Below are 27,581 nucleotides of genomic sequence, written 5' to 3'. Positions count from 1 at the left end.
CGGCTGCTAGTGTGGAAACATTCTGTCCACTAATCACCAGACCCGTCCTGGGAATTTTTAGTGAAGACTTCATCCTGGGAAGCCTGGTGATCAATCCCTTCATAAAAGGAGCCTCCGTTGTGCAGGAAAGTCCCCACTGCCCGCCCCTGCCGAGCGTGACCCACAGCGTCACTGAACACTTTGTTTATCTGCTCCTCCGAGGGCATCCACCAGTCGGGGTTGGAGGTACAGTGCATCCTAATGAATTCTGTAGGAATACACACAACAGTAAAAAAAAAAAAGAGAGAGAAAAACAGCTGGTTTTTGCAGCGAATTATAGGAAGGCTGCTTAAACTTTAACAGAAGCTCTATAAGAAAAGCTTTATGGGACATCCGATGTAATGCCATGATGATGTCACTTATTAGACCCAACTTACGCCATACACATTTTCTACTCAGGTGCAAAAGTAAAAATTACATAAGTGAGAGTGATTCCCTCTAAGGCACGATTGCTATGAAAGGTAAATTTGATTTGCGAGGCGTGGTATGCACCATGCTTGGTAAAAAAAAAGTTAAGAGTACATTTCAAAACCCTGTTGTTAACATGCTCACATTTTTAGAATGTTAACTATCTCCAGAAGCACAGCAAATATCATCAGATGGTATTCTTTAACCAGCTACTGATTTGTAGATTAAGTGCAAAAAAATAAAATCTCAATGAGTAAGAAATTGCCTAAGTTTTGGTTCAGGTTTTCACATTCTTAAAATGTTACTACAGGCTATACTTTATTTCTCTAATTGTGATGTCTATAAGTGTACTGACAAATATTTTTTAGATGACTTTTCCTCTAAATATTTAATATCACCAGAAAGCAATTAGCATGCCTGGAAGAAAGAATATACAAAAAGTAGCTCAGACTCCAATGAAACAAACTTGGCCTCCCTTGGGTTGAGCTCACATTAACCCTTCCTCTATTTTCTCAGGGAGTCAGGGGACATGTATAGTTCCTACACAGCTATTTTAATATGGACATCTGTAAACTGAAATGGAAAAAGTTCGACTGAAATGAGCATTCTGGGAAAAGTTCTAAGTCAAACTGTGCTTTTTTTCACAGCTGACTGAAAGTTCAAGGTGACCGCCATTTACACACCATTTCTTCGCCAGCACTGCTCCCTCTACAAGACAATGGTTCTGGCTGTAGGACTGGATTTGTCTGAAATTTATTTGTGAAATCCCGACCCTGTTTGCCCATGGAAGCTGATGCTTTTAAGTACCTGGACCCGAAAAATCCCATGAACTGAACTGTGCCCATCTTGGCAGAGACGCAGGGGCATCCCCTTCAACTCCATGCCTGAGGTGAGAGACTCGTTCACCTCGCCTAAGTCCCAGCCCTAGTGGCCCTCCTGGGGGACACAACTGTGTTTATTCAGCTCCTCGCCCTGCAAAACTGTCAGGAACCAGATGGTCTATGCTGGGCTACGGGCCTAGGAAACACCGAAGGATGCTTTTCAAACCTAGGTCGTGGTCATTATAATGCTGAGCAGAGAGAAAGGAGGTATTCTGGGACCACGAGTGCTCAAATATCTAGTCCTCTCCCTATTATTTTCCTTGCATTCACGTCTATTCATTATGTCCTCAAATCATCTCCAGCCAGGCTATCAACTCCAGAATTCAGGCATTCTGTTTTCTCTTCCTCTGTCTTCCTCAGGTTCCCTACCTCATGTGTTCAGGGAGTATGCAATAACTGTTTAAGTAGTTTCTCTCTCTCCAGATTCCCCACTCTCATGAACACAGAGAAATGAAAGACTCCAAGTATCCACGAGAGGAAGTCAAGGCTAACTGCTGAGGATGCCGCAGCCCCGCCCCTCTAAGAACGTGCTGCTCTGTGACACCTCCCTCCCCCTCCCCCTCCTCAGTGCCCGCTGCTGCAACAGGACTTCCCCTAACGTTGTGTCAGACTACTACAGGCTAAAAGCAGAGCTCATTCTGTTACACGGATAGGAAGTGTCCTCACATCACTGACCCCCCCCTTCCTTCCGGGGTCAAACCACCCTGGGGACAGGCCAGCCTAGAATTTGATTTCATTCCCCGAAGCACCCTGCTTTCCATCCCTCAAGTGTCCAACTGTCTGAGGCTTCCTTGGCCATTCTAATCTTGCTGACCACAAGGGTGTCCACCCTGGGAGTCAGCAAGCATAAACCTGCAGGAGGGGAATCCCATTTAGGTCACAGGAAGGCCCCAGGATTTCAGCCTTTGGGACAGACATAAATGCTCTAACCAGCCGCCCCGACACAATCAGCAGTTCTTGCCTATGCATTCTCCACCCATGGGCGGGTGGAAGCCTGTGCGTCCTGCCCAGCTCTCCCTGCTGGAGAGTGCACATTCTGGTCAGGCAGCCTGGACTGCATCTGTGTCACAGTGGGTCCCGCAGCACTGACACTAGTGCTTTGAGACGTATATTAATCCCTCAGTTTCACTGACTTGCTTGTTAAAATATAAATCATTTAACAAGGATTTCTGGAAAGGGATACCTTAGTGGGGCCCCTTATCCTGATTCCCTTGTAAGCCTCAGGGCAACTTCCAGAGTACTCGCGGAGCGGGCTCTCAGGACAGCCCCCACGCTCACCGCTGCCTCTGCTGCCTCCGTCTGCTCTGACGATGCTGGGGAATAAGGGAAACTATGGCTAGTCTGCTAAGACAGACCCTGGAAATTTCCATTACCCAGTCACTCTGAGTAAGTAGAATTTTCAGACTGGCCAACAGGGGGTGCTCCAGCATACCTGTGCTGACTTAATGCTGGTGTTTTCATTCTAGGTGGTTTTCTCAAGTCTAGGCCACCAGCCTCAATCACTTGGGGTGGTCGTGAGGTGCAGTAATGCGTGCCTCCCCTGTCTTCACGCCAGACCCGCTGAATCAGAAGTTCAGGGTGGGTCTGGGGATCTCCGCTACTAACAAGTACTACACAGGCACCTTAGGCACGCTGACAGTCCCTGTGGGCAGGCCCAGAGGGGTGTAGGAGTGAGTGTCCCTTCTGATGACTAAGGCCTTATCAGTGATAAGGTTTTTCAGTGTGATTTCTTCACCAGGAAATATTTTGATCCCTGTCCAGAGTAAATCTTTATTGTCTTTCCAACCAATAAGATCACTCTTGAACTGTACAGGTTGACATTTGAGCTATTTGATATGGGTTTTTCAGGTGTGAATGCGCTTTTGTTGCCACTATAGTGTCTCCACTTGTCTGTGTTTATTTATTTGCACCCACTGAATCAACCGTATACACCTCCTTACCCTCTGCCTGGCCTACCCGTAGTGTGGATCAGCTGCAAAGTAACCAGCTGTTAATGCTGAGGAAATGGTATTATCTGAGTAGTATTTTTTAATACAGAAACTTTAAAAAAACCGAACAGAATAAAATCTGAGTGGGCGAGAAATACTTTAGGCCTAAGGAAAATTGATTCTAAATAAATTTAAGGAGTTGGGCCAAGTATTCTTGAGAGGGTAGCTAGATTGGGGGAGGGCGTCATAGGCTGCAAATGAAATTGGGATAATTTTTGAGGTTCCTCGGCTTCTTTTCCTCTGTGCTTTCCCCAAGTGCTCCAGCTTTGCTGGAGGTCGCCTTCCCGGGCGGCAAAGAAAATCTGAACTTAAAGCGTGAAACATGAAGTGCTATGCAGTGCTCTGTGCCATTAAGTGCTAAAGCAAACGAAGAATTTTTAAAGGACTTCTTGATACCAAGGAGATGGGCCACATGAAGCCTATAACGTCTCAGCGGAAAGAAACCAAAATACAGTAAAGGCTGAACACTTGCACGGGGGAGCCACAGCCAATGCGGTGAAATGAGATCACAGATGGACACTGAGTGGAAGGATGCAGTACCTCGGAGGCATGTTACTTTAACTGGATCCAGAGGGCGTCTTTCAGGACCTGTCTCTCCTGACTGCACTGACCTTTTCCTTTTCCCAAGGCCGCATGAGTACTTAAGCTCATCGGTTGTGAAAACAAATCTGATGAGGTATCGAAGGAGCCGCCTCCCGTCTTTCTTTGAAGAATTTACAGCCTCGTCCCACTGTTTGCTCGTTATGTAGACAGGATAGTTGTTCAACAGCTGCTTGCTTCCCTGGAAAAGCGAAATATTTTCTCATTACCTACCTGGCCGGCCAGCCAGCCAGCAGCCCAGGCGATCTCCATTTCAAAGGCAAACATGCTTTTTAACCAAGTGGCTATACTGACAATGAACCAGGTACTGAAGAGCACAAGTAATTGCTCACACTCAGAACGGGGCACTTTTCAAATTACATTTGCATTTTCTATAACAAGAGCCAATGAGGTATAATGAACACCTTTGAAAGAGGAGCTATTTATAACTTGCATTTTAACAGGTAGGTTAAAATGTGTCAAGATCCAATGACAGGGAACACTATTTAAATATAACCCGTAACTTTCCTTTTCAATCTATTAAAATATGCAAAAATGACTTTGAAGAGTGTGATCAAACAGGTCTCTTCATCCTTTGGTTGGCGGTTAAGTACTTTTAGAAATGATGCTGGTGGGCTACTACCATAAGGTATTTTTTTGTGTTTCATGCACCTAATATCTGATAGCCATTGTATTTCAGTGGAAACATTAAACAGTGAATTTTAAAGAGGGGGCATTGTGGAAACAAACAAAAATCACTAATAATAATGCAAAACAAGTTTTCTCATATTATAGCTTCTGCAAATGCCACTATGTCAACTCAAAATTTTTCTTACTTTTCACCTTCATAATTTATGTCTGCTATAAAATTCCCAGGCTAAATAGTTGCACTGGGACTAATTACAGGAATTTCTGTAACATTTATAAGCCATGTTTAAGTCAATTGCACCTACACGACCATTATTTTAGCTCTGGTTGTCCATAAAATTCTACAGTCCAGGGCAAATTAATTAACCCATGATCTCAGCTTTAATGTACTTCTTCCCCAGTAATTAAGGTGTACAAAATAAAGAAGGGAAACTCACTCAGTTTTACAACTCTGCAAATTTACTACAGGTTATAAATTTGGCACTATTTGGAACTGATAGGTTTTAATTTTAAAAAGTGCTCTGTTCAGTTAAGCTCTGAGAAGGGCAAATGGTTTAGGAGCCAACAGGAAAGAAAGAGGCAGTAGGTATGGCTATGAAACTGTGACTGAATTATACCCATGGAAACTCATCACCGCAGCATTCATACTCCCTTGAAATAGCAGGAGTGTGACTTTGTGTCCTTTTTAAGGGAAGCAGCTGAGGGAGGTGGTTTGTGGTTTGAATTTAGAGTCAGCCTGGGTTTGAACTAAATCTCGGTTCTGGGTTTTATTTGTTGTTTCGTGAGCAAATTACTTTAACTTGTTGGACCAAAGTTTCCCCATCTATAACACGGGAAGAACTAAATTATCATGGGTTTAAAATACGAGTACTCGGGAGCATAAACCAACCCCTGGCTCTGTGTACTACGTATGATCAAAAGATGGGCAGGAGCCCAGAGGTTCCGAAGGGTCCTTCAGCCCAGGCTGCTGTTTCACGGCAGGAGGGGAGAGATGGAGGGACGACTGGAGTGACGGGCAGTGCCGATGGAGAAGTGAGGATGAGAGATGTAAAACCAAGGTGGTCAGGCAACCAATCCACTGAGCCAGGGTACGGGGGACTGAGGAGTGAAGATGGTTCCCAGGTGCAACGGGGGTGTCCTCCACAAAGATAAGGAACAGAAGGTTATGGCTGGGGGGAGGAGGAGGCAGATAGCAAGGAAGAACAGTGCCTGACATATACTAGGTGCAATGAACATCCATCGGGTGGGTGACTGATGCAGTAAATACTACCGCGGCTGGCACGGAGCAGACACTCAATACCGGTGGCTACAATGAAGAGTTCTTAATTTTCTTTTTTTTGCGGTATGCGGGCCTCCCACTGTTGTGGCCTCTCCCGCTGCGGAGCACAGGCTCCGGACGCGCAGGCTCAGCGGCCATGGCTCACAGGCCCAGTCGCTCTGCGGCATGTGGGATCTCCCCGGACCGGGGCACGAACCTGCGTCCCCTGAATCGGCAGGCGGACTCTCAACCACTGCGTCACCAGGGAAGCCCCGCTGTATGTTTTAAAAACAGCTTTCCCTCGGGTGTGTGAGCTCATCTGGCAAGCCAGAATGCCCGTGGCTGTTTGGCCAAGAAGGTTAAATCCTCTCCCAAAGTCTCACAAGTCAAAAGGCACAGCTGGGAACCCTGTCCCCAAATTCAGAGTTGCCCCTAAAACAAGAGCTGAGGCTATTTCAAGATGGGAGGTACTTGAGATGAGAGAGCTGGCAATCCAGGGAAGGTGCCCTCTCCAAGCTTGAAAGCATCCACTCCTGCAGAAGAGCTCAACAGCCCTTCCAAAATGTAGAAATACCATTTGGAGGCCATCTTCAAGAAATAAAGAAAGGGAAGGAGGCAGAGAGGAAGGAAGGGAGGAAGGAAGGAGGAGAAAGAGAGAAAGTCATTTATAGCCCCAAATGCTGTGGATGAGGTTACCCATGCTGTTTCAGCACAGCTAATAGAAATCAAATATGATTAAATAATACTACTGAGAAGATGCTCATTTGCCTGAAATGACAATAAAAATAATATAGTAATAACGATGATGATGGGTAATAAAGTTTTAAATAGTCCTATCTGGAGGAAATGTAGATATTTCCCTTATTTTTATATTTTTATAGAATTCTCTTCATATTAGCCACCAGAAGGGTATTGGTGACCTATACCAACTCTGACCTATTGTCAAGTCACTCTGAACAAACCAATTTGAACAGCACTTATTTAATGTCTTCATAGAGTCATATCCAGACGGAAGATGGAGGTGTATACTAACTTTTAAGTAAGTTCTGATTTAGTCTCATGAACAATGTGCTCTCTGAGCACAGAGGAGTGTGGCAATCAGGAAGAGCTTCTGGAAGAAGTGGGCTTTTCAGATGTGCTTTTTGTATAATAGAAATGTCAAGTTAAAAAATGTGGACCCGGGACTTCCCTGGTGGCGCAGTGGGTAGGACTCCAAGCTCCCAATGCAGGAGGCCTGGGTTTGATCCCTGGTCAGGGAACTAGATCCCACATGCATGCTGCAGCTAAGGAGCCCAAAAGCTACAACTAAGGAGCCCACCTGCTGCAGCTAAGACCCGGCACAACCAAATAAAATAAATAAATTAAAAAAAAAAAAAAAGGAAAGAAAATGATTGGAAAGACTTTGGGTTTAAAAGAGAGGTCGGTTAAAAAAAAATAAAATGTGGACCCTATTTTAGGGAGCAAAGGATTTTAAGCATGTGACATTTATTTTGGATCTGTATTTTAGAAAAATAACTTTCCAGTGTGGAGCACGGAGAAGAAAGAATCTACTGCGACAGCCCAGGTGACACGTGACTGAGAATGAACTAGCGACAAGAGGCTGTTCAACGTGACCGTCAGGAATGAGGAAGAGGAAGAGTCTGTGATGCCTCGAAAGTTTCTGCCCAGGGTTGGTGCTGCTTTTATTGAAGAGGAAACAGGAGTAACGATGGGTATTCAGAGGAGGCATGGTGAGTTCCACTGGTCAGGCAGTAGGACACAATGGTCTGGAGTCGAGTCCTGGGGACTGGGGCCTAGATCTAAATTTGGGACTCGTAAGTTCACACATGGTTGATGTTCAGAGAGAGCGTAACTGAGCAGAGAAAGGTAGTGGAGAGATGAAAGGTCAAAGTCCAGAGAACGGGGGTTGGAAAACTCCTTAAAGCTTAATAAGAAACGGACGGGGAACCACAAGAGAGTCCTGACACAAAGGCCCAGAGAAAGGGAGCAGCTGGAGGAGGGGTGAGGCCCTGCGTATGACGAGGGCTGGAAAATGGGCCCCTGGACTGGACAACTGGGAGAGTAGCAGGCTGAGGGGGCTCTCGCAGACCATTCGCTGCGTCGTGGAGGTGGAGCCGGATTACGGAGGCAGGGGAGGGCAAAGGAGAACTGAGAGTGGAGCAATGAATATACACCAGTCTTTCAAGTGTTTAATCACGGAGAAGAATGAGGTCCCCATTCAGCAAATGCCTTCGATGACACGCACTGGGGATGCCAATGGGGACGAGACCTGGGCCCAACCTTCAAGGAGCGGGATGTGTCGTGGTGTACGATGAAGGTGCCGATAGGATGCTTCGGGTGATGGAAGGAGAAAGAAAAGATAATCACTGAGGGATGGAGGGAGAATCAAAGGAGGGCTGATTTTCAGGGTGGGAAGACTTGGAACAAACACTGGCTCTGCCTGAGGGAACGACAGGTGGGTTCTCTGTGCCAAAAGAATGGGGGGAGACTTGCCCGCAGGATTTAAACTATTTCTTTTTCTCCCCCTCAGAGTACAGAGTTGAATCTTCACGACGCATGATCTTTCTCCACAGGATATATACTCACCCATAAACCTCAGAGTCAAACATGTATTTTGCTAGCCAATCTGTCCTGGTATATATCTACATGGGTAAACTACCAGGGTGCTTCATCTTAAGGAAATTCCACACGGAATGAGACCTACCTCGGCCGGCTGGTCGGCTGGCTGTGGGATCACAAGCTGGTTGTAGTGCTGAAGCAACGTCTTCAGGTAGTCTAAAACCGTCTGGCAGGGCACTGGGTAGAAGAGATTGCAACAATTGCACATTAGCTATTTTGTGCTGGGAAAATAAAAAGCTTTAAGGTTTAAAAAGATTTTTGATGCAAACTTCTAAAAAAAAAGACTCATTTTCTAAAGGAAATAGAATCTTCTCTCATTTGACATCTGTAGTTATTTCAGTTTGTAAATATAGAACAGATGCTATGGTTCGGGGAGAATTTTTAGGCTCAGCACAGCTCACTGAAAACTTTTAAGTCAAACCTACTCTAAGATGAATCTGGGTTAATAATAATGATATCACACTGAACAACTCACAGAAGAGACATGTCTTCTTTGACTCAAGTTGGAACATTAGCACCCGACGGTACTTTTTAAAATTAAAGTACTGAAAACTAATGTTTCACTGGTTTTGGATCAATGATATAATGATCATTTGTAGGGCCATTCATTCCTAGTTCTTCAGGAAAGCAGTAAGCCATGCACTTTAGACCTGCTTCCTGACACAGACACATGTAGTTTTTCTGGTAAGTGTCTCACTCCTCCCCTCTCCAGAAACTCACCTGATCTGGTCCAATTCAGATTCGGTTATTATGTATTTCATTAACTGTTGCACTATATTTTGTGAGGCACAGTCTTACAGAATCACTGAATAATCACAATAAAACGGAACAGATGTTAACCCAACATAGAGTCTGACATTTTTTTTTTGTACCATTGCATAAATAATTCTTATATTTTAAGATTTATATTAGAGCCCTTTCCAGAGTATTAACTGATTGCTTTTAAAGGTCTTGGTAACTTAGTAAATAACCTAACAGATACGAATTATTGCCATCATCTGTCTTGGCTGTGTGTTTTCTTAAGATGTTTTTGTCACATTGAAGAAAATAATAAATATTTAACCTAAACCCTAATTTTAAAGTATCACCACTGAGCCTTCTTCACTTCATTTTTCTCAGCACTTTTTTGAGAGCAAACTGAAATTATCTTTATCTCCTGCTAACAGCTCTGGGTTTTTCAGGTGACATCACATTGCAACATAAATCAAAAACTATATCACCATCCTTTTGAAGAATTTGAATGATAAGAAGTAGAAGTAGGTTAGGAAATTTTTCTTCTTGCCAAAAAATATTTTCTTAAATAACATCCTTATAGACTTGTGTCTTACAGACCTGTGTCATAGGTCACTCTTGTATAGTCATTTGAATATATTCTTCAAATTAAAGAAGCAGTTTCAGGACAACCGCAAGATTGTGCCTTCAACAAAAAGAAGGCACGTGTGTATCAGTTTGAAGTAGGACTTTTATTAAACCAAAGTTTAATAAAACCTGTCAAGTACCTCTAATTTCATCATCCTATTAAAAGACTAACCCACTTTAGAGCCCACCCTGATGTAACTAAACCCTTTGTTTTATTTATAATTCGGCCAGACCTTGCCCAAGTTCCTTCTAAGGGGCGCACTTACTGGCCAACAGTTCTATGTTCTGACAGACACTTTCACCCTGGGTATGGCTGAGTAGAGACTCTGAGTCACTGAGAGCTAGAAAATCCACTTTCTAAACCACACCACTTCTGCTAGGGTATGCAGTGTTCACCAAAAAGTCTGAGCAAGTTAACTGAATGACAAACAAGAATTTCCCACATTACTAGAGTTCCACAAACAAACAGTCTAACCCACTTTGCTCTCGGTGAGTGAGAATGTATCTTCTGGCAATGGGCACGGATTACAGGAGAAAAGCAGAAGCCGTGAGAAGCTAACGGAGACAGGAAACAAGTTTGCTGTTGAGTTCTGGCTTTTCATTAGCTGTGTGGCCTCTGGGACTCCATTTAACTTCTGTGCGTGAGTCCCTTCTACACACTGCTGAAAAGAAGGATCTCGGTAGCAGCAATGCAACTGTGTATATGTCACTGCTTTTCCAAGTGACACGTGAGAGGTATTACTCTGAATTTAGTTTGCAAGTTTTAGTAAAATTTGTAAATACTCACTGACTAAGATTTGAACGAAACTTCTTCTGATACTTTATCCATACTTTACGTTTGTTTAGGGAAGAAGTGTTTAAGTGAAGCACAAAAACGCTTACAAAACTGAATATTCAGTGTGACCTCAACCATGTTAAAAATAATTATGTGCGCAGAGAAGAGATTGGAAAGAAATAAACCAAAGTGTTAATAATTTAAAATGATTATATTTTGGTAACAGAATTAGGGCAGTTATTATTACCTTTATCCTTTATCATCCTTGTAAAAACCAGTTTAAAAAAAGTTCTACAGTGGGCATGTATTATAACTACTTAGAAGTTGTTTGAAGAATGTCTACATGACTGTTATCTCCCCTTCCTTTGCTATATGACCTTCAGTGTTGCCTGTGTAGCCCTGGAAGGGCTTGGAGGACGACTCTCCCATCCCTACACCCCCAGTATTTAGGCAGCAGTGCTAAGCCCTGAGCGAGGCCGGCTGAGGCACATGCGCTGGAAGAAAGTGGAATTTCATGTGACTTTACTGGCTGTAAGGCTCTCCTGAAGGCAAGTGGGTCCTGTGGGTGGTATCTGGGCACAAGGCCGAAGGCCAGGAAGACTTAGCTACTGAATTGACTCTGTACAGTTGGCGGCTGTACTGTCTGGGAGACTCTTAAGTAAGGGCCTTCCAAGGAGAACTGCTCTGATTCTGTTTTTGCCTATATTAAGGGTGCTTGGGTCTCAAGTACCTAATTTTCCTGGCAGATCATTGCATTAACATCTTGATCAGTTTCTCTTCTTGTTCCTCAAGCATTATTTAATCTACTTTGCTATGTAATTGTTTTTTTTTTTTAAGAAGATGTTGGGGGTAGGAGTTTATTAATTAATTTATTTTTGCCGTGTTGGGTCTTCGTTTCTGTGTGAGGCCTTTCTCTAGTTGTGGCAAGCGGGGGCCACTCTTCATCGCGGTGCGCGGGCCTCTCACTATCGCGGCGTCTCTTGTTGCGGAGCACAGGCTCCAGACGCGCAGGCTCAGTAGTTGTGGCTCACGGGCCTAGTTGCTCCGCGGCATGTGGGATCTTCCCAGACCACGGCTCGAACCCGTATCCCCTGCATTAGTAGGCAGATTCTCAACCACTGCGCCACCAGGGAAGCCCTATAATGGTTTTTTAAAGACTCAAAACATTTACCTCCAAGTATACCACATACAATTTTATAGGGAGATTGAAATTGTTTACTGTCCTCTGACGACCATGCCATCTGTGTGCTTATTTCAAGTGTCCTATTCATATCGTCTCCATAAAGTATAAGTTCCGCAATTGTAAATGTCTAGAAATAAACAATGAGCTTTAAGTGTTACTCAGCCTACAGACGCACGGTAATTCTCTTGATTATCACAATGTCCTGTCTCTGTTTAATTTAATTGACGTGTGTAGCTGCTACAACAGAACGTGCCTGACACTGGGCTGGGAATCGGGGTTATGAGGATGACTGTGACTTAGTCTCTATCCTCAAGGACCTTACACAGCCTGCCTCTCCTCGTATCAAGACCCCAGAAGAGACAGACACACAGAGAGTAAAAACTGGCCCTGATACAGACTTCAACAGAAGCAAGTATGATGTACGACAGCAAGTGGTTAATTCTGCCAGGAAACTGGGGGAGGGCTTGTTATGGACAGGTGTCGCCTGACCTGGGTACTGATGGCTGAAGAGGAGTTTCTCGAGTGGGGAAAAGGAGGATATGTTGGAAGGACAGCAGGAGTTAAGGGAAGACCAGAAGCAAGGGCACAGCGGCTCAGGAATCACAAATTGTCCAGAGGGGTTGGAACACTCGGTGTATGGTGGGAACTGAGGGGCGAGTCTCCAAAAATGAACAGGAAGACTCAGGCAGTGAAGGATGTCATGTGCCACATTGAGGGGGCTGGAGTTTACTCCATGGGCCAATAGAGGCTTTTCAGCAGTGGGTGACGTGGGCCTTTTCAGTTGGCAGAGCCTGGCGTCTGGGGGAGTTGAGTGGCTATCGCAAGAGTCCATATGGTGAAACAGGCCTGGATGAAAGCAATGGGGAGAGGGGGGAGGACCCCATACCGGTGGGTATGTACGAGGTGGAATCCAGAGGAGAGGAGGCTGACATCAAGGAGGGAGAGAGATGGTTATGGATGGAACTGCGGCTCCCAACCTGGGTAACTAACTGAATGCTGACCTTTTTACAAGGTAAGACTACCATCAACAATCTGAGAAAACCACTTAAGATTTCTGTATGATCAGGCACAGGACCATGTCTCTGTTTCTTTTTTTTTTTTTGCGGTACGCGGGCCTCTCACTGTTGTGGCCTCTCCCGTCGCGGAGCGCAGACTCCGGACACGCAGGCTCAGTGGCCATGGCTCACGGGCCCAGCCGCTCCGTGGCATGTGGGATCTTCCTGGACTGGGGCACGAACCCGTGTCCCCTGCATCGGCAGGCGGACTCTCAACCACTGCGCCACCAGGGAAGCCCCCTGCCTCTCTGTTTCTTAAGGTTGCTCTTTGTTGAGTGCTTCCTGGAACACCTAGCAGGCACTCGGTTGCTACTTAATGAACTTAATACTTCCAGCATTCCAGTATTATTAACCTCACCTTACAGAAAGGGGAAACCGAGGCTCAGTATGGTTAAGTAAGTTGCCTAAAACCACAGATAGCAAGAGGCAGGAGCAGAAATCCAAACCCAGGTTTGACTCCAGGGCCATTTTCTTCAGCCCACGCTGTTCTGTGTCCCTCAGTCTCACAGCTACCGCCAATAGTCGTGCTGACTTCTACCAAATTCTGAGTAAAAGAACTCAATCCTTTATTGCTCTCTGTTCCTATCACTCGCTCTAGTTTTTTACTCAGAACATTCATTCTCCTTAGAACGCGCACGTTAAGCTTGATCAATGTGTTTCTCGGGACCAGAAGTCGACCTGAGCCTTCTCCCACAGGCATTTCTGGGCACGTGGGCTGGAGGGTGGCACGAGCACGGGAGAGCACTGGCATTGCGACACCACTTACTCCAAGGGCTTTTTGTTCTTACAAAACTAGTTATCCAAAAACAGACACCGATTTATCTTTTTAAAATCTTCGCACGTAGAATATCCTTACCTAGGACCAGCACTTTGTACGTAATCCAAGGTTAATTCTCTAGTTTGTAGCCTCCTGAGTTAGTACAGTTGATCCTCATTATTTGCAGGTTCTGGACCTGCAAATCTGTCTACTCGCTAAAATGTATTTGTAACGGTCAAATCTGTATTTGGGGTGCTCTTGCGGTCACTGCGGACTTTGGCTGGTCACTGAGAAATCTGAATTTCTGGAATCACACACCCCCAGCTGAGGCTGAACAAGGTAACACTTGGCTTGCTCGTTTCAGCCCTCATACGATAACAAGGGTTCTTTTCATGTTCTGTTTAGTGCCATGGTTTTTGCATTTTTGTGCCTTTTCTGCTTGGTGATTTCGCTGTTTAAAAGGAGCCCCAAACGGAGAGTTGAAGTGGTGTCTAAGTGTTCCTGAGCGCAAGGCTGTGATGTGCTTCAAGGGGAAAATGCGTGTTAGATAAGCTTTGTTCAGGCTTGAGTCACAGCGTTGCTGGCTGTGAATTCAGTGTTAACCAACTAATACTATATATTAAATAAGGGCTCGTTAAACAAAAACATACTTAAAACGACGTTTTGTCATGGGCTGACGAAAATGTTGCAACCAGAGGCTCTCGGGAACCGAGGTCTGTATTTCCCCTCAGAGTAATGCCTTGCTGATTCAGTGCTCACAGCTTACAGAATAGAACGACTGTGAATAATGAGAATCGACTACATTTTGAGGGTGGAAGAGGGTAATAAACTAGCTCTGGAGTCAAGAGGCTTCGATTCTAATCTGAGGTCTGCCACAGACTTTACCTGTCCAGGTTGCAACCTCTTTGTCTGTAAAATGGGAATATTAATTTTTGTTTGGAGTTATGAAGATAAATTGAGATGATCATAAATGTACTTTTTAGAAAGTAGAAAGTTCTTTACTAATATCAACAGTAAGTGTATCTTCTCTATATTTGGCACTTAGAAAACGTCAAGTTTTTTTTTTTTTTTTTTTTTTTGCGATACACGGGCCTCTCACTGTTGTGGCCTCTCCCGTTGCGGAGCACAGGCTCCGGATGCGCAGGCTCAGCGGCCATGGCTCACGGGCCCAGCCGCTCTGTGGCATGTGGGATCTTCCCGGATCGGGGCACGAACCCGTGTCCCCTGCATCAGCAGGCGGACTCTCAACCACTGTGCCACCAGGGAAGCCCAAGGTATTTTTAATGTGTCATAATTATTTTACTTTGGAAGTTATTATTTTTTAAATTTTATTGAAGTATAGTTGATTTACAATGTTGTCTTAGTTTCAGGTTACAGCACAGTGATTCAGTTTATATATATATATATATATATATATATATATACACATATATATTCTTTTTCAGATTCTTTTCCCTTATAGCTTATTACAAAATATTGAGTACAGTTCCCTGTGCTATACAGTAGGTCCTCGCTGATTATCTATTTTGTATATAGTAGTGTGGAAGTGATTTTTTTTTTTTTTGCGGTACACGGGCCTCTCACTGTTGTGGCCTCTCCCGTTGCGGAGTACAGGCTCCGGACGCGCAGGCTTAGCGGCCATGGGCTCACGGGCCCAGCCGCCGCTCTGCGGCATGTGGGATCTTCCCGGACCAGGGCACAAACCCGTGTTCCCTGCATCGGCAGGCGGACTCTCAACCACTGCGCCACCAGGGGAGCCCTGGAAGTGATTTTTTAATTACCATACAGTATTTTATATTTCTAACACCCACATTTTATCATATTTTTAAATCTCTGAACTTGGTGTTCAAAGATAATTATAATGTGCAATTACGATTTGCAGTGTTTTTTCTTCTTCCTTAGTGGAACATAAAGTATTAGTGTGTCTTACATTCAATGGGGGCTTAAATTAGATGAAATATGGTATTTTATACCCACCCTCCCTTATGAGTTCTCTTCACCCAGTGCTGACTGTAAGCTTTCTGAATAAATGTGACTACTCTAACCTGACATCTTCTCCATAGAGAAGTTTGCCCATCACCATTCTTCTTCTTCTTCTTCTTTTTTTTTAATGGTACGCGGGCCTCTCACTGTTGTGGCCTCTCCCGTTGCGGAGCACAGGCTCCAGACGCGCAGGCTCAGCGGCCATGGCTCACGGGCCCAGCCGCTCCGCGGCACGTGGGATCCTCCCAGACTGGGGCATTAACCCGTGTCCCCTGCATTGGCAGGCAGACTCTCAACCACTGCGCCACCAGGGAAGCCCTACCATTCTTCTTTTAATAACCTCTCAGCTCTTTGTATTCCTGATCCAAATGTCTTCCTTTTGTGACTTTTTCTTCTTTTAACCTATTTTCACTTTCTTTTAAAAAATTTAAACTTTTAAACAGACTTTCTATTTTCTAGTGTGATAATCTAATGTAAAAGAAAATGTGCTAATGCTATTTCCTGGGATAAAATATTTAATTGCCTATATCTGCAGATAACTCTGGAAAGTAAGTTAGACAGCACTTTCTAGAAGCCCCTTGTTTGCCTGTAGTTGATAATCAATAAGACTTTGTTGAATGTTTCACAAATAATACAATAAACAAAGGCCCTCTCGGGTGGTGCCAGAAAGAATACCCCTCCCCGGTCCCTCCTTTCGGTGAGGGCTGTCACCTTCCTTTCCCCCTTTTACAGCTACCCAAGTGAAAGCATTTTTTCCTGTAGACTAATAGGCTCATTTCTTTTGAACTCTCAGTTCAAGAACTGCTCCCAGATATAAATGCTTTATTTAAGGGGGGGGGGAAAAAAAAGAAAGAAACTGGAATCTCAGAGTTGCTCAACAGCCTGACTCTGGAGAGAGAGGGAAGTGCCTGAGGAACACTGCCCCGGAACTGACCCACTGCAGGTGCTCCCATCATCTTGCTCACCTTATTTCCTCCGCTAACTGCTGCGCGCTCCTCTCCCCTTTGTACTCATCCACCCTGCTCGGCTGTAAGAAGAGTGATCGTACAACATACGGGCAGATTCTACAGGAAGAAAGCCCCAGGTCCTTCCATGGAAATGTACGGCCTCTAGGATAACAGAGGCCTACTGGGATCATTGGGAAGCACGGATACTGCTTAGGGAAAATCGATCCCAAATCTCACAGGAAAGTTACGGCTTGCAAAATATTCTTGTTACGTACAAAACCAGAGTATTATTGCTGTACTTTTCTTCATATGGATAAAAGTAACAGATTCCCCCTCGGCCCTGCCCACACCAAAGGCACAGCTCGTAGAATGCCAGAGTGGATTCCTGGGTGATCACCCACAGGCTGGTTTGCTGTTTAGCCAAAGATGGAGGTTGGGAGGTGAGGAGGGCAAGAGGGCAGTTATGTCTCTCTTTGATTCAAGTCTTTCATCTCGAGGGGCACTTTCAACCTGACGCCCAATACTAAGGTATCCCTAGGTAATGAATCCAGGAGTTAAGTAATCACAAATGGCTAATCTTTCCTGCATTTCACACTATTTTTTTTCTATTCATAATTGACAAACTGAGTTTCCTCTATATCGTTGAATTTCAGTATGGATTATTTAAAGCAATCATGGCTCTCCACATAGAACTGGTTCAAGTTCATGGAGGGAACTCTTTACAGTAACAGTGGTGGAATGTTTACAGTAACAGTGGTGATCATTAGCTTAATTTCAACAACTGTCATTCAATGTCTGACCATCAAGAGGACTCAAGAAATTGCAGCATTCTCGTCTTTCTGGGAAGCAGAGAAGGACAATGATAAGTGGCAGGCCAGCAATGAGTTACCCCTGACACAGACATTTCATCTGTATGGATTTAGGAAACAAGAAGTGGAGTGAACCCCAAATTTGCTTGGTAAGTTTACCAAGGGCAGACGGCTCACCAAATATTTACGGTTAGGAATTAGGCAATAACACTCTGGACATTTGTGTCACCTGTCCTTGCACTCTGAAACTCTTCCCCACAGCTCTGAATGGCTGATGCAAGGACCTGCAGCTGGCTGATCTCCAGGACACTATCTTCTCCCCTAATGAAAGAGGAGTGGGGAGTAAGATGCAACATACCCTTTTGGCGGTAAAACCAATAGTTCACATAATTTATGAAACTGTGCAAGTTGTAAAATCCCAGCGTGTCCGCTGCACCCATATCTCTTTGACTCGGAGAAACCAGTAGCGCTCTGGTTCCACCGCATTCTTCTGGGTCCTGCCAGTCAGTCTCTCTGCTGCAGTCAGATCCGGCCTGGCAGGGACAACGCCAAGACTCTGCATCTAACCCCAGGGCTCAAATGTAACAACAGAGAATGGATTTCCTTCACCTCTTGCTTCTCTCCCACAACTGCACTCAATCTAATTCCAAAACGTTCTGAGCCAAACCTCAGCTCTATTTGGGCAATTCTCTTAAATGAAAGGACAGAAGGAAAATAAATTTCTGATTTGGCAATTCTAATAAGCAAATGGGTAACTTTCTTCAACACTTCCTTCTTTTTACCTCAGCTGCCAAACTGGGTGGTGCAAAGACACCGAGTTAGGAAAAGAACGTAATTTCTATTTCTATTTATGGATCAGCCTTAAAACTTTTAAATCTGTTATGTATGCTTTATTTTGAACATATTAGTATGCAAGTATACGTATGTAAATAACCAATGAATGTGTACATTGGTAGATACACGCTCAAAAATTTTTATCAATGGGCTGCATGATTAAAAAGGTCTTAATGTCTTTTATAAGCCACAGACATGCAGGAATGACCTCAAAGATATAGGCAAAATCAGGAGCTTTCCAAATAGGGAAAAAAAATGGCTTTGCAACCCAGAGAAGATCTTGCCATAAAGATGACTTTACTACTCTGCAGATCTAGTGTCTCTGCGAGGCGGTACAATGCCTCGCGTTTAGCCAGGAGCACAACTAGTTTGCGACCAGCTTAATAACTGGTCTGTCTTTGAGATATTCCTTTTAGTTTACAGTTGCATAATAACTTTAAGGGGGAGTTTGCACGCTAAAAAGAGACCATGCCTATTGAAACTTAACAAGAAAGGGGAGAAGTTAGTGGAATAGAAGAGACCATTTTGTTCTCTGAGCCCTGCCTCTGTAGTTATCATTTCATTTTAATTTCTCTCATGGACTAATAAAACACATATATCAAAGTCTTTAAAAATACAAAAGCCATTTTAAAGGAACAGGGTCACTTTTTGAAGAAAGTTCAAGCTCACAGAACCTGGCCTATTTCAATCTCATTGCACTACATCTGGGAATCACTTTTGTATCAGTGGAGACATCTTTTAATTGGACCATAGTTTTCAGGCCTACACCCCAGAAGACTGTGGCTTAAACACAGGACAAGGCTAGCGGCTCATCTTGAAATTTCCATTTGGCACTGGTAGGCTAAAACTGTGCATGCCTGTTTTTCTAACTCTTCTACATCGCCGGCCCAAACAACAACAAAAAGCCACACATACACGCACACGTGCATACATACATGCAGATGGGACACTGGAAAGGAATGAGTTGCAGGTGGCTTGCAAGGAACAGGGCAGGGTACCTGGGATGCTCTCTAACTTTCTTCTGAGCTCTTCATTTTCTTGTTGCAGTGACACCACCTCCTGCTCCAGCTCTTGGCACCGAGGACAGTAGCCCTCCTCTTCCTCCTCCTCTTCTTCCTCAGGCAGCGTAGAAGAGGATGGGTGACCGTGGGATTCGGATGTCGCTGGGGAGGTCCAGCCACCTAGCGTGTGCACGGGGGATGTTGCTAGAGGATCCACGTCCGCCAGGTGGCCATACTCACTGACTGAGGAGGTGTTTGCAGTCGGAAAGCTCCCGGAGAGCAGGTAATTTTGTAGGGAGTCAGTGAAAACCCTCAAGAAGGCAGAAGTCTGTTGTTTCCTTTGCATATATTGCATCTCTATGTCTACACTGTCTGAGGTCTGACTGTGGACCCCTTTGCCAACAGGGCACTGCTCCTGTCTTTCAGTGTAACTTGAGCCTTCCTGCTTTACGCAAGAAATCAGGGATTGAGAATGGCTGGAGTCCAGAAGCTTTCCTCCACAATTTAAGAGGCTAAGGACTCGGCTGCATTGTTGAGCAAAGGCGTCCAAGATCATACGACTCTCTGAAATACAAGAGAAGACACGTCAGAGACTGCCAGCCAAGACAAGGGACAAGTAAGGTCCTCGGCCTAGAGTTTAACATTAAAAAATGTCAAAAACATGGACTTCTACTCCCTGCTACACACACAGGTGACATGGTGCATCCACTCCTAATAGGATGCATAGCTTCCGGCTGCTCTGTGACTGGTGGGGTGCCTGATGAGCCACCCCTAACTTGACTCTGGGAAATGGCTGGACTGCGAGACGGGGGCACCGGATAGACACTCCCTCTGCGTGGTTATTAACCGGCCTGCACAGGTCTGAACTCACACCTTTGGCTTCATTAATATCCTTACTCTAATGAATCGAGCCAGCCCTGCAGACTCAACTCCTCATTGACAGGAGGGCTTACAGCAATCATTACGTCTATTTCTGGAGTGCCCTCATGCCCTTGCTATTAATCAGCTGATACAATCCCTGCTGAGAGTACGTTGCTCCCAGATGCAAAATGGAGAAGAACGATGAGTCTTTCTGAAGAGCTCACTAAACGTCTAAGGTAAAATAAAGAGTGGGCCTACAAGGCAAATAGTGAGGAGCCCCGAAGCAAGCCTGTGTCATCCAACATCTGTGCTCACCATTCTTTTACTTTATCTGCTAACTTAGATTTCTTGTCAAGGCCAGCGTTTAGCTTGATCTATAGCAGCAGCATCTGAAAAGCAATAGTGCCTCTTCTCAGGGCTTCTCCCACCAAATCTCTTAAATGGTATGTGCTGAGGGTGCCAGTTAGTTTCCACAAGTGTATTCTAAAGCATATTAACTGTTAATCAGTGGAAAGCAAAAAGCGAACAGAAAACAATCAGTTCACTTCAAAAAGAAAGAAAGAAAAACCCAATGTCCTGAAAATGTGATTTAATGTTGCCAGTCTAAGGGGCTTGAAAATCCACCCTAAATGTAACCGTCACAAGAACACTGTCTTCCTTCTGGACCACCACCCAGAACGTGCTATTTATATCAATAAATACCCACAGAGAGACAGATAACTTTTTTAGGGCTTATATAGAGCTATCAGGGTACCTCTCATTTCCTCTCCCACCCTACGTGGAATAATGGTAACAAACAAAATATTGTAGGTTCTAGATGCCGAGATCCGTTGTTTATGATAGAAATGTAACGAGTCACTTGCTGTCTCTGGAAATGTTGACTAGCTGTATTTTTTTCTGAGGGGAAAAAAATAACCTTGAAAAGTGAAAAGTGGTGAGATGCTTGAGGGCTTCTATGGGGACAACAAACTAAATAGCTGTGATTAAGAAATTGATTTCTCTAGAAAACCCAGGACGATGACCAGCAAACCAACCTTCAGAAACCTCCAGGTGGTACTTCAGCCTCTACTTTGTTTTTTCTTACTATTCTTCCTGAAGTAACTAAGATATCAGGGGAAGGGGGTACAAGTCTCCTATTTCACTTATTTAATAAGAATATACATAAAGCCCAGAGCATAGAGCAAGCACCTCTCATATCTCCCAAATCTATAAAATGCTCCCATTCCTAAATCTCTCAGGAAAAATGACAAGTCAGAACACAGAGGCCAGTTCTTCTCAGTTCAGGAGAGATTTATAGACTGTATATTCCATGAGTGGACTGGGGTTTGAGGGCCAGCACAGAATCTCTAGAAATATTTACTGAATACATGTGGGGACTCTTATAAATAAATAGAGTATCTTAGTTTACAGCATTTGTACCCTTACCCTGAATCCCACATATATTAGGCACAGGCCTATTTTTTACACGATTATTTTGAGTACTAAAGAAAGAACTAGATGCCAGGTATAGTTTTAGGCTAGAGCTGATAGATGGGCTGGGAACTTGGCTGAAGTAGCGGCCAAGATAAAGTCGGCTTGCTGCCTTGGAGAAAAAGGGATGTGGATATGGGAAGGGTATTTCGCACACCGAACACTGGAAGTGATGATGACTCTGCCCCCAGCCAGGTGGAAAGGAATAACTAAGCTCATGATTTGAACCAAAACTTAATGGAGAAAGACTTCAAAGAGCTGGGTGTTATATCTTACAATGACCAAAACCGAATAAATGAGAAAGTAAACAGTTGAACCATACAAGTGGGGAGGTTTAAGATGCTGCATTCTCATTTCTTCACTCCTGGCTTTTTGTTCTTTTATTAGTAAAATCAAAGGACAATATTGATTGGCGACTCTCAATTCTAGCACACCAGCAGTTTTCACTCATTTAATCCTATAATCCCATTCTAGATCTAAAGTTGTATCTACTGTTTGCATTTTAATCAGAATAGTCCCAAGTGATTTACAGCCTATACACCTATAACATAACCTTGATGAAAGGAACAAAATATGAAAGGAAAGGCTAAAACAGAATTGCCTAGAAAGAACTGCTCGAATGTATCTGTCCACTGTCCTAAGGAGCTCAGTTGTTTTAATCATGTTGATAAAACACGTTAGGGTATAGATTTGAAGGGAAAAAAAAAAATCTGATGTAGAGACAAGCATGATTTGTTTTCTTAACTGAAGGATAAACTCGTAATATGCTGAGAAAAAAAATCATTATGTAATATACTACATTATGAAGATAATGTATTAAAGTGCACTCAGAATATCAGAGAATAGTTACAATCATAAAACGGTTCTTGCCTGCAGTTTTTTCAAATGCTTCATTCTGAATTTGTTCTCAGAACGAATATATGTAAAAATGCCAGCTGTAGCCCTAAAGCTGTATTCTCTTCTTTTCACTACCTTATAGTTGAATAGTATTTTATGTCAATACATTGAAGAGTATGATGAAAAATACTACTATTATACTTGGTGGGAAATGGCAAATCTTTACACTTAACACACATTGCAGCCAGCAGTGCTTTAGCTTTCCATACGGAATATAATTAGAACACAAGTACTGTGCGATGCCCATTATTGCTGAGAAATGGAGAAAAGTTCTGTTTTCATATGAACACGATTGAATGGCCACTGATCCACGATTCTTAACTGAGCAAAGTGTGAACATGTATTTTGAAATTTTTAAACTCTTTTCCCCCGCTAGGCACAGAATGTTCCAGTCAAGTGATGGCAAGGAAGTACAAAGTCAACAGTTTATAGAGAGGCTTTAAAACAACCTAGTTGATCCCTAACTTCTTTAAAATTAAACACCGTAAAATGTTAATAAATCACAATCACAAGGCACTCTAAAACGACCACATCTCTCTCATTTATTTTGCTTTATTGTGCAATCTGTCGGGATCTAATATCATGTTGCAAATTGTGCCCAGTCTGATTCCAGAATCCGAACCCGTGTTATTTTTGTAATTAAAAACTTCATTTCTAGAATTTCTTCAGAATTTAAGTGGTTTAATCCATCCTAAATCTGATAAGTGAAGAAGAGGGATGGGAATTCAGCAATGAAACACAGGCTCCCTACTTTAACATCCTTCTTTGTAAGTAAAGCCTTGAATGGAATTTGCCCATCACAGCAGATTCCCAAGAGTATTCTGTTTCTATAAAGGAGATCACAGTAGTCAAGATTAGTGGTAATCTTTTGATTTTAGCCCACAAAGGGTGAAATATATTAATACTAAAAATGCAGAGGCAGAAAAAAAATTTTTGTGACCTATACGACCCTGTATCCATATATTACATCTATCAAAAGGATTTGCAACTAGTTCAAAATAGATAATTTCCTTAAAACATTAATATAACTTCTTTTTATGAGAGGACTTCGTGGCACAGAAAACAGAAGTTAGAAAATGAAAGCATCTTTGGAAGCATCACCCCTGTCTTAAATCAATGAACTACTGTATGTCTTTCAAAAAAAATGCCATCCAATTTTTTTTCTGTAATGGCAAGTATCAACACAGCAAAACAGGATGCAATTTTTCTAAATAAATAAATCAATGATGTGTCAAAAATTAACAGATGAGTTAATATACTCAGTGCTATCAAAACCAGATGGTGCTTCCTAATATCCATCCTGCTCAGTCAATCCCTGAATATTTTCTGGACCATCGGTATATAAAATAGGATGCTGCTATTCGTGATGGCAAACAAAAGCAATCATGCCTGCCAAGCACATACTATAACAGGCAGCATTTCAGCTCTGCTAGACAGAAAGTAATTAGAATGCTTTTAATGTCCAAAAGAATGATGCTGATAGGCTGCCGCAGATGTGTAGATTTATGAATATTTATATGGTGGTTTATAGCTGACACTTTTATCAGTTGAAGAAGATAAAATATCTGCCTGCCTCAAAAGCTTGACAGTCAGGTTAATAAAATCTCATTAAAGAGAATGACCTATGCAATTATATAGGATTTATTGTAATTCATTTTTGATTGTACTCTGCTTAAAGATGCAATTTCCCATTTCCTGATGCCAAATTTAGGCTGCATATCAAGATCTACGTGGGTTTTAACTCTAAGCCTCCCACAGAGGAAAAATAGGCTTTTAGAACCACGGCATATTACCGCTTTTAAGGAAAATTATACTCTTCAGGAGATTTTACAAGAATGTTGAAAAATCTATTTTAATCATGTATTTCTCCTCTCAATGGTTTATGGCCCTTAATGGCAAATAAGGTTCACTTCAACCCTTTCATCTTTTCACTGCATTTTCTCTGGACACTCAGTTATCTCTCTTCCATCCTTGACTCATTTCATCTCATCGACATTTTGACTATTTTCAGTTTACGAGGTAGCCTGAGACCCTGCAGTACCACTGTTGTGAGGGTGCCACAAGCAAATCACCACCCCTACACCTACCCCACCCAGTGTGCTAGGATGGCTGTCTGTACACACATGCTTATTGGTTCAAAGTGGAACCACTAGTTCCTCAAAGAGCCAATCAGCTCTTCAGGTGACTGTCCCTCTGATGGCCACTCACATCACTGTGCCTGTTAAGAGATGGCTTTGTCCCCCAATGATTAATAGTATGACCATAATTCATGATGTCTAGTACTATGGTCTTTTTTTTTTTTTGCCCCTGACCATTTTCCTCACTGCATGGCAGAAAACTACCATTCAATTCCCATCTTTCCAACAAGTACATGGCATCCTGTCTTGGGGCTATCTAGCCTACCTCTCTATGACCTCTCTTAAAAAAAAAAAAAAAAAGGCAGCAGCAGCACTGAAAATAAAAGGAAATAAGAAACACAGGGAGTTGGAGGGACATCAAAAAGCCCCTTTCCACTCCTTTAGATTCAGTGATATGATTTCCACCTGCGGACAGAGACAAACTAAACAGGACGTTAGAAGAAACACTGAAAAAGAGGACATTCAGAACAAGGTAAGAAGGAAACAACAACAGCAAAAACTCCTTATGGATAAAAGAGTGGGGCAACTGCCAGAGTAGAAGGCACCATGGAAAGGATAGCAAGTGACTGGCGCAGAAAAAAGAAATATAGGAAAAATAGCAGGGAAAGGCAAGGTTAAAACTATGGATGAAAATGGAAATGAGAGGGGGCAGATTTATACTGTATGAAAAAAAGTAGAAGACAGAAAGAAAGACAGTCCGCAAAGACTGAAAGGAGAAAGCAGGATGAGATTAAAGACTGAACTGGGCAGATAAAGAGGGGGGAAAACCCCAATGAACATGGTGGCACTGAGGCTGTGCAAAGGAGTAAGCAAAATATAGAATGTGGAAAAAAGGACCCAAACTTCTGAACAATGTAAAGATAAAGGAAGATAAAGCAGAGCCGGGAAATAAACAAGGAGTGAACAAGAAGTAGTATATAAGAAAACCAGACCCCAAGCCCAGAGAGCACACAAACCTCACTAAGAAGGGGGGAAAACAGAAGAAAAATGAGGAAAGTGAAAGTAGGCTAGCCTCACAGTGAACATAGAAGCACAGCGGAATTAAAATACAGGGAAAAAAACCACACCTCACAAACAATAAGGACATCCACATAAAAACCTCGCCAACATCTCCCAGCCAGTGAGGGATGTGACAGAGCAAGTCTTCACTATAACCTGTAATTAGGTTTTCTTTCTCAAAACCAATCCTTCCTGTGTCAAAATACTGACAAACAACAGAACATGAGCTTAGGCATCTATAACGCATTTCAAGACAATGCTCCTATTTTCATTAGGAAAAAAGGAAGCCGTGGATTCACTGATATGCAGGATTTGGGGGGCTCCACAGTGCCATACAAGGCCTGAGCAGGAACTTTTCGTTCTGAGCGGCGGGATACACGGGGCTGCGAGTCCAAGGGGAGCAGAGAGCACACTTGGGCGCAGGCCCCAGGCTGTGACCTCTCCACCAGCCCGTCGCCCTCCCCGCCGCTAGGCTGGAGAGCCGGCTTTTCTCAGGAGTCGCGTACCCTGGGGTGGATGCTCCCCGAAAGGCAGTCATTTCTAAGGGGCCTGGGACCCCGCGGTGCAGCAGCGCCCACCCGGCGGGGCCCAGAGCGCCCGGGGTTCCCGGGGCTGGGGGGGAGGGGCGGGAGGTCTCCGTCCCTTAAGTCGCGGCCGCCGGGGCGAGCGCCAGTTCCAACCGCGCGGCTGCTGCAGAGGAGCCTCGCGTCCTGCACACACCGGCGGGGACTCTGCGGTGGCCGGGTAAAGGGGGCCAGGGAGAGGCAGAGACAGCGCGCGCGCGCCAGGAAAAAGCAGGAAAGCAGCCCTAGGGCCAGCCGCGTGACCACGACAGAGTGAGCGAGAAAAAGAGAACCAGAGGGCAAATGAGAAGGGAAAAAGAGAAGGAAGAACAAATGGAGGAGAGAGGCAGATAAAGGGAAGAAGCAGAAGGAGAAAGTGAAGCAGCGGAGGGGAAAGGGAGGGCGTCCCCGAGAACCGCCAGAGTAGCGCCCGCTTCTCCCCGCGCCGCCGCCGCTGTCACCCCACGGTGTCCCGCCCCCACTCCCCGCCTGCGCGCCGCCCCCGCCCCGCCGATCGCCCCTGCCCGGGCGCCGAGCGGGACGCTAGCGGCGGAGCCACCTGTTAAGAGGCGCGCGCGCCATCGGAAGCCCCGGACGCGGCGGCGGTGAACCTCCAGAAGTTGCTGCCGGCGCGTAGAGGCCTTGGGGGTGCGCTCGGACGCCCCGACGCTCCCTCAGCCGGCTCTGGGAGCCTCCCGCTCTCCCCTCCCACCCCCCACCCACCCCGCTGGGCAAGGCGCGCGGGAGGCTGTCCTCGGTCCCCGCTTTCTCTTTCCCGGGTCCTACCCCTCCCCCAACCCGTGGCGGGACGGAAAGTTGCTCCCGAGAGTTGGTACCTGCGCTGAGCTCCAGGCTGGCGCCGTTGCCGCCCGCGCTGCTGCTGCCCGCGGCGGCTGCCGCCGGGCCCGAGCCGTACCTGACGACGGCGGCGAAAGATGAGGACGACGACGCGGCGGGGGCCGCGGGCGGCGGCGCTGGGGTCCTCAGGTGGCCCTGGGACGTGGCGGGCGTGCAGGACGGAGACGACGACGAGGCGGCGGCGGCGGCCCGGCCGGGCCCGGGTGGGTAAGAGCTCTGCGCTTGGAACTGCTGCGGTGGCGGCGGCGGCTCGCTGCTGCTGATGGAGACCGCGGCTTGCGGCGCGAAGGCCGGCGGGGGCGGCCGCACGTGCGGCAGCTCCACCAGGGTGGGTCGCTCGTACCGCTTGGCCAGCGTCGGTCTCTTGCTGGGGAATGTCTTGAGGACGCTGTAGGGGCTGCGCTGCTTGTAGATTTTGGGGACGCTGGGCCCCTCTTCCGCCGGCTGCATCTCCTCCTCCATTCTGCGCCTCTGGGCAGGTCCCGGGTCGCACGCCCCCTCCGCGCCCGGCGCCTGGCTCCGAGGGTGCCTCTGCCGCCCGCCCAACGGCTCTGCCCGAGTGCGCGCGCGTGGAAGGGTGGCTGTCTGTGCCGTGGCCGCCGTCGTCGCCGCCGCCGCCACCACTGCCGCCTGTCGCGAAGGCTGGCATCGCCGAGCCCCTGCGCGGGGGGC

General features: G+C 45.1%; 1 protein-coding gene across 1 annotated transcript; it reads right to left on the bottom strand.

Moving 5' to 3' along the window:
* Positions 1-29: 29 nt before the first annotated feature.
* On the bottom strand, positions 30-27,371 carry BEND4 (BEN domain containing 4; the record flags this gene model as incomplete). The annotated part of the gene is made up of 5 exons (XM_082653892.1): positions 30-247; positions 3,857-4,097; positions 8,506-8,597; positions 19,121-19,687; positions 26,888-27,371. The coding sequence occupies 5 exons, from the start codon at positions 27,369-27,371 to the stop codon at positions 30-32; spliced, it is 1,602 nt and encodes a 533-aa protein (XP_082510018.1).
* Between the last annotated feature and the right edge of the window lie 210 nt (positions 27,372-27,581).

The sequence above is a fragment of the Grampus griseus genome (assembly GCF_964374135.1).
Source record: "Grampus griseus genome assembly, chromosome: 4".
In the NCBI taxonomy this organism is placed as follows: domain Eukaryota; kingdom Metazoa; phylum Chordata; class Mammalia; order Artiodactyla; family Delphinidae; genus Grampus; species Grampus griseus.
The sequence above is the reverse complement of the archived record's forward strand: the minus strand, read 5'-3'. Positions and strand labels throughout refer to the sequence as shown.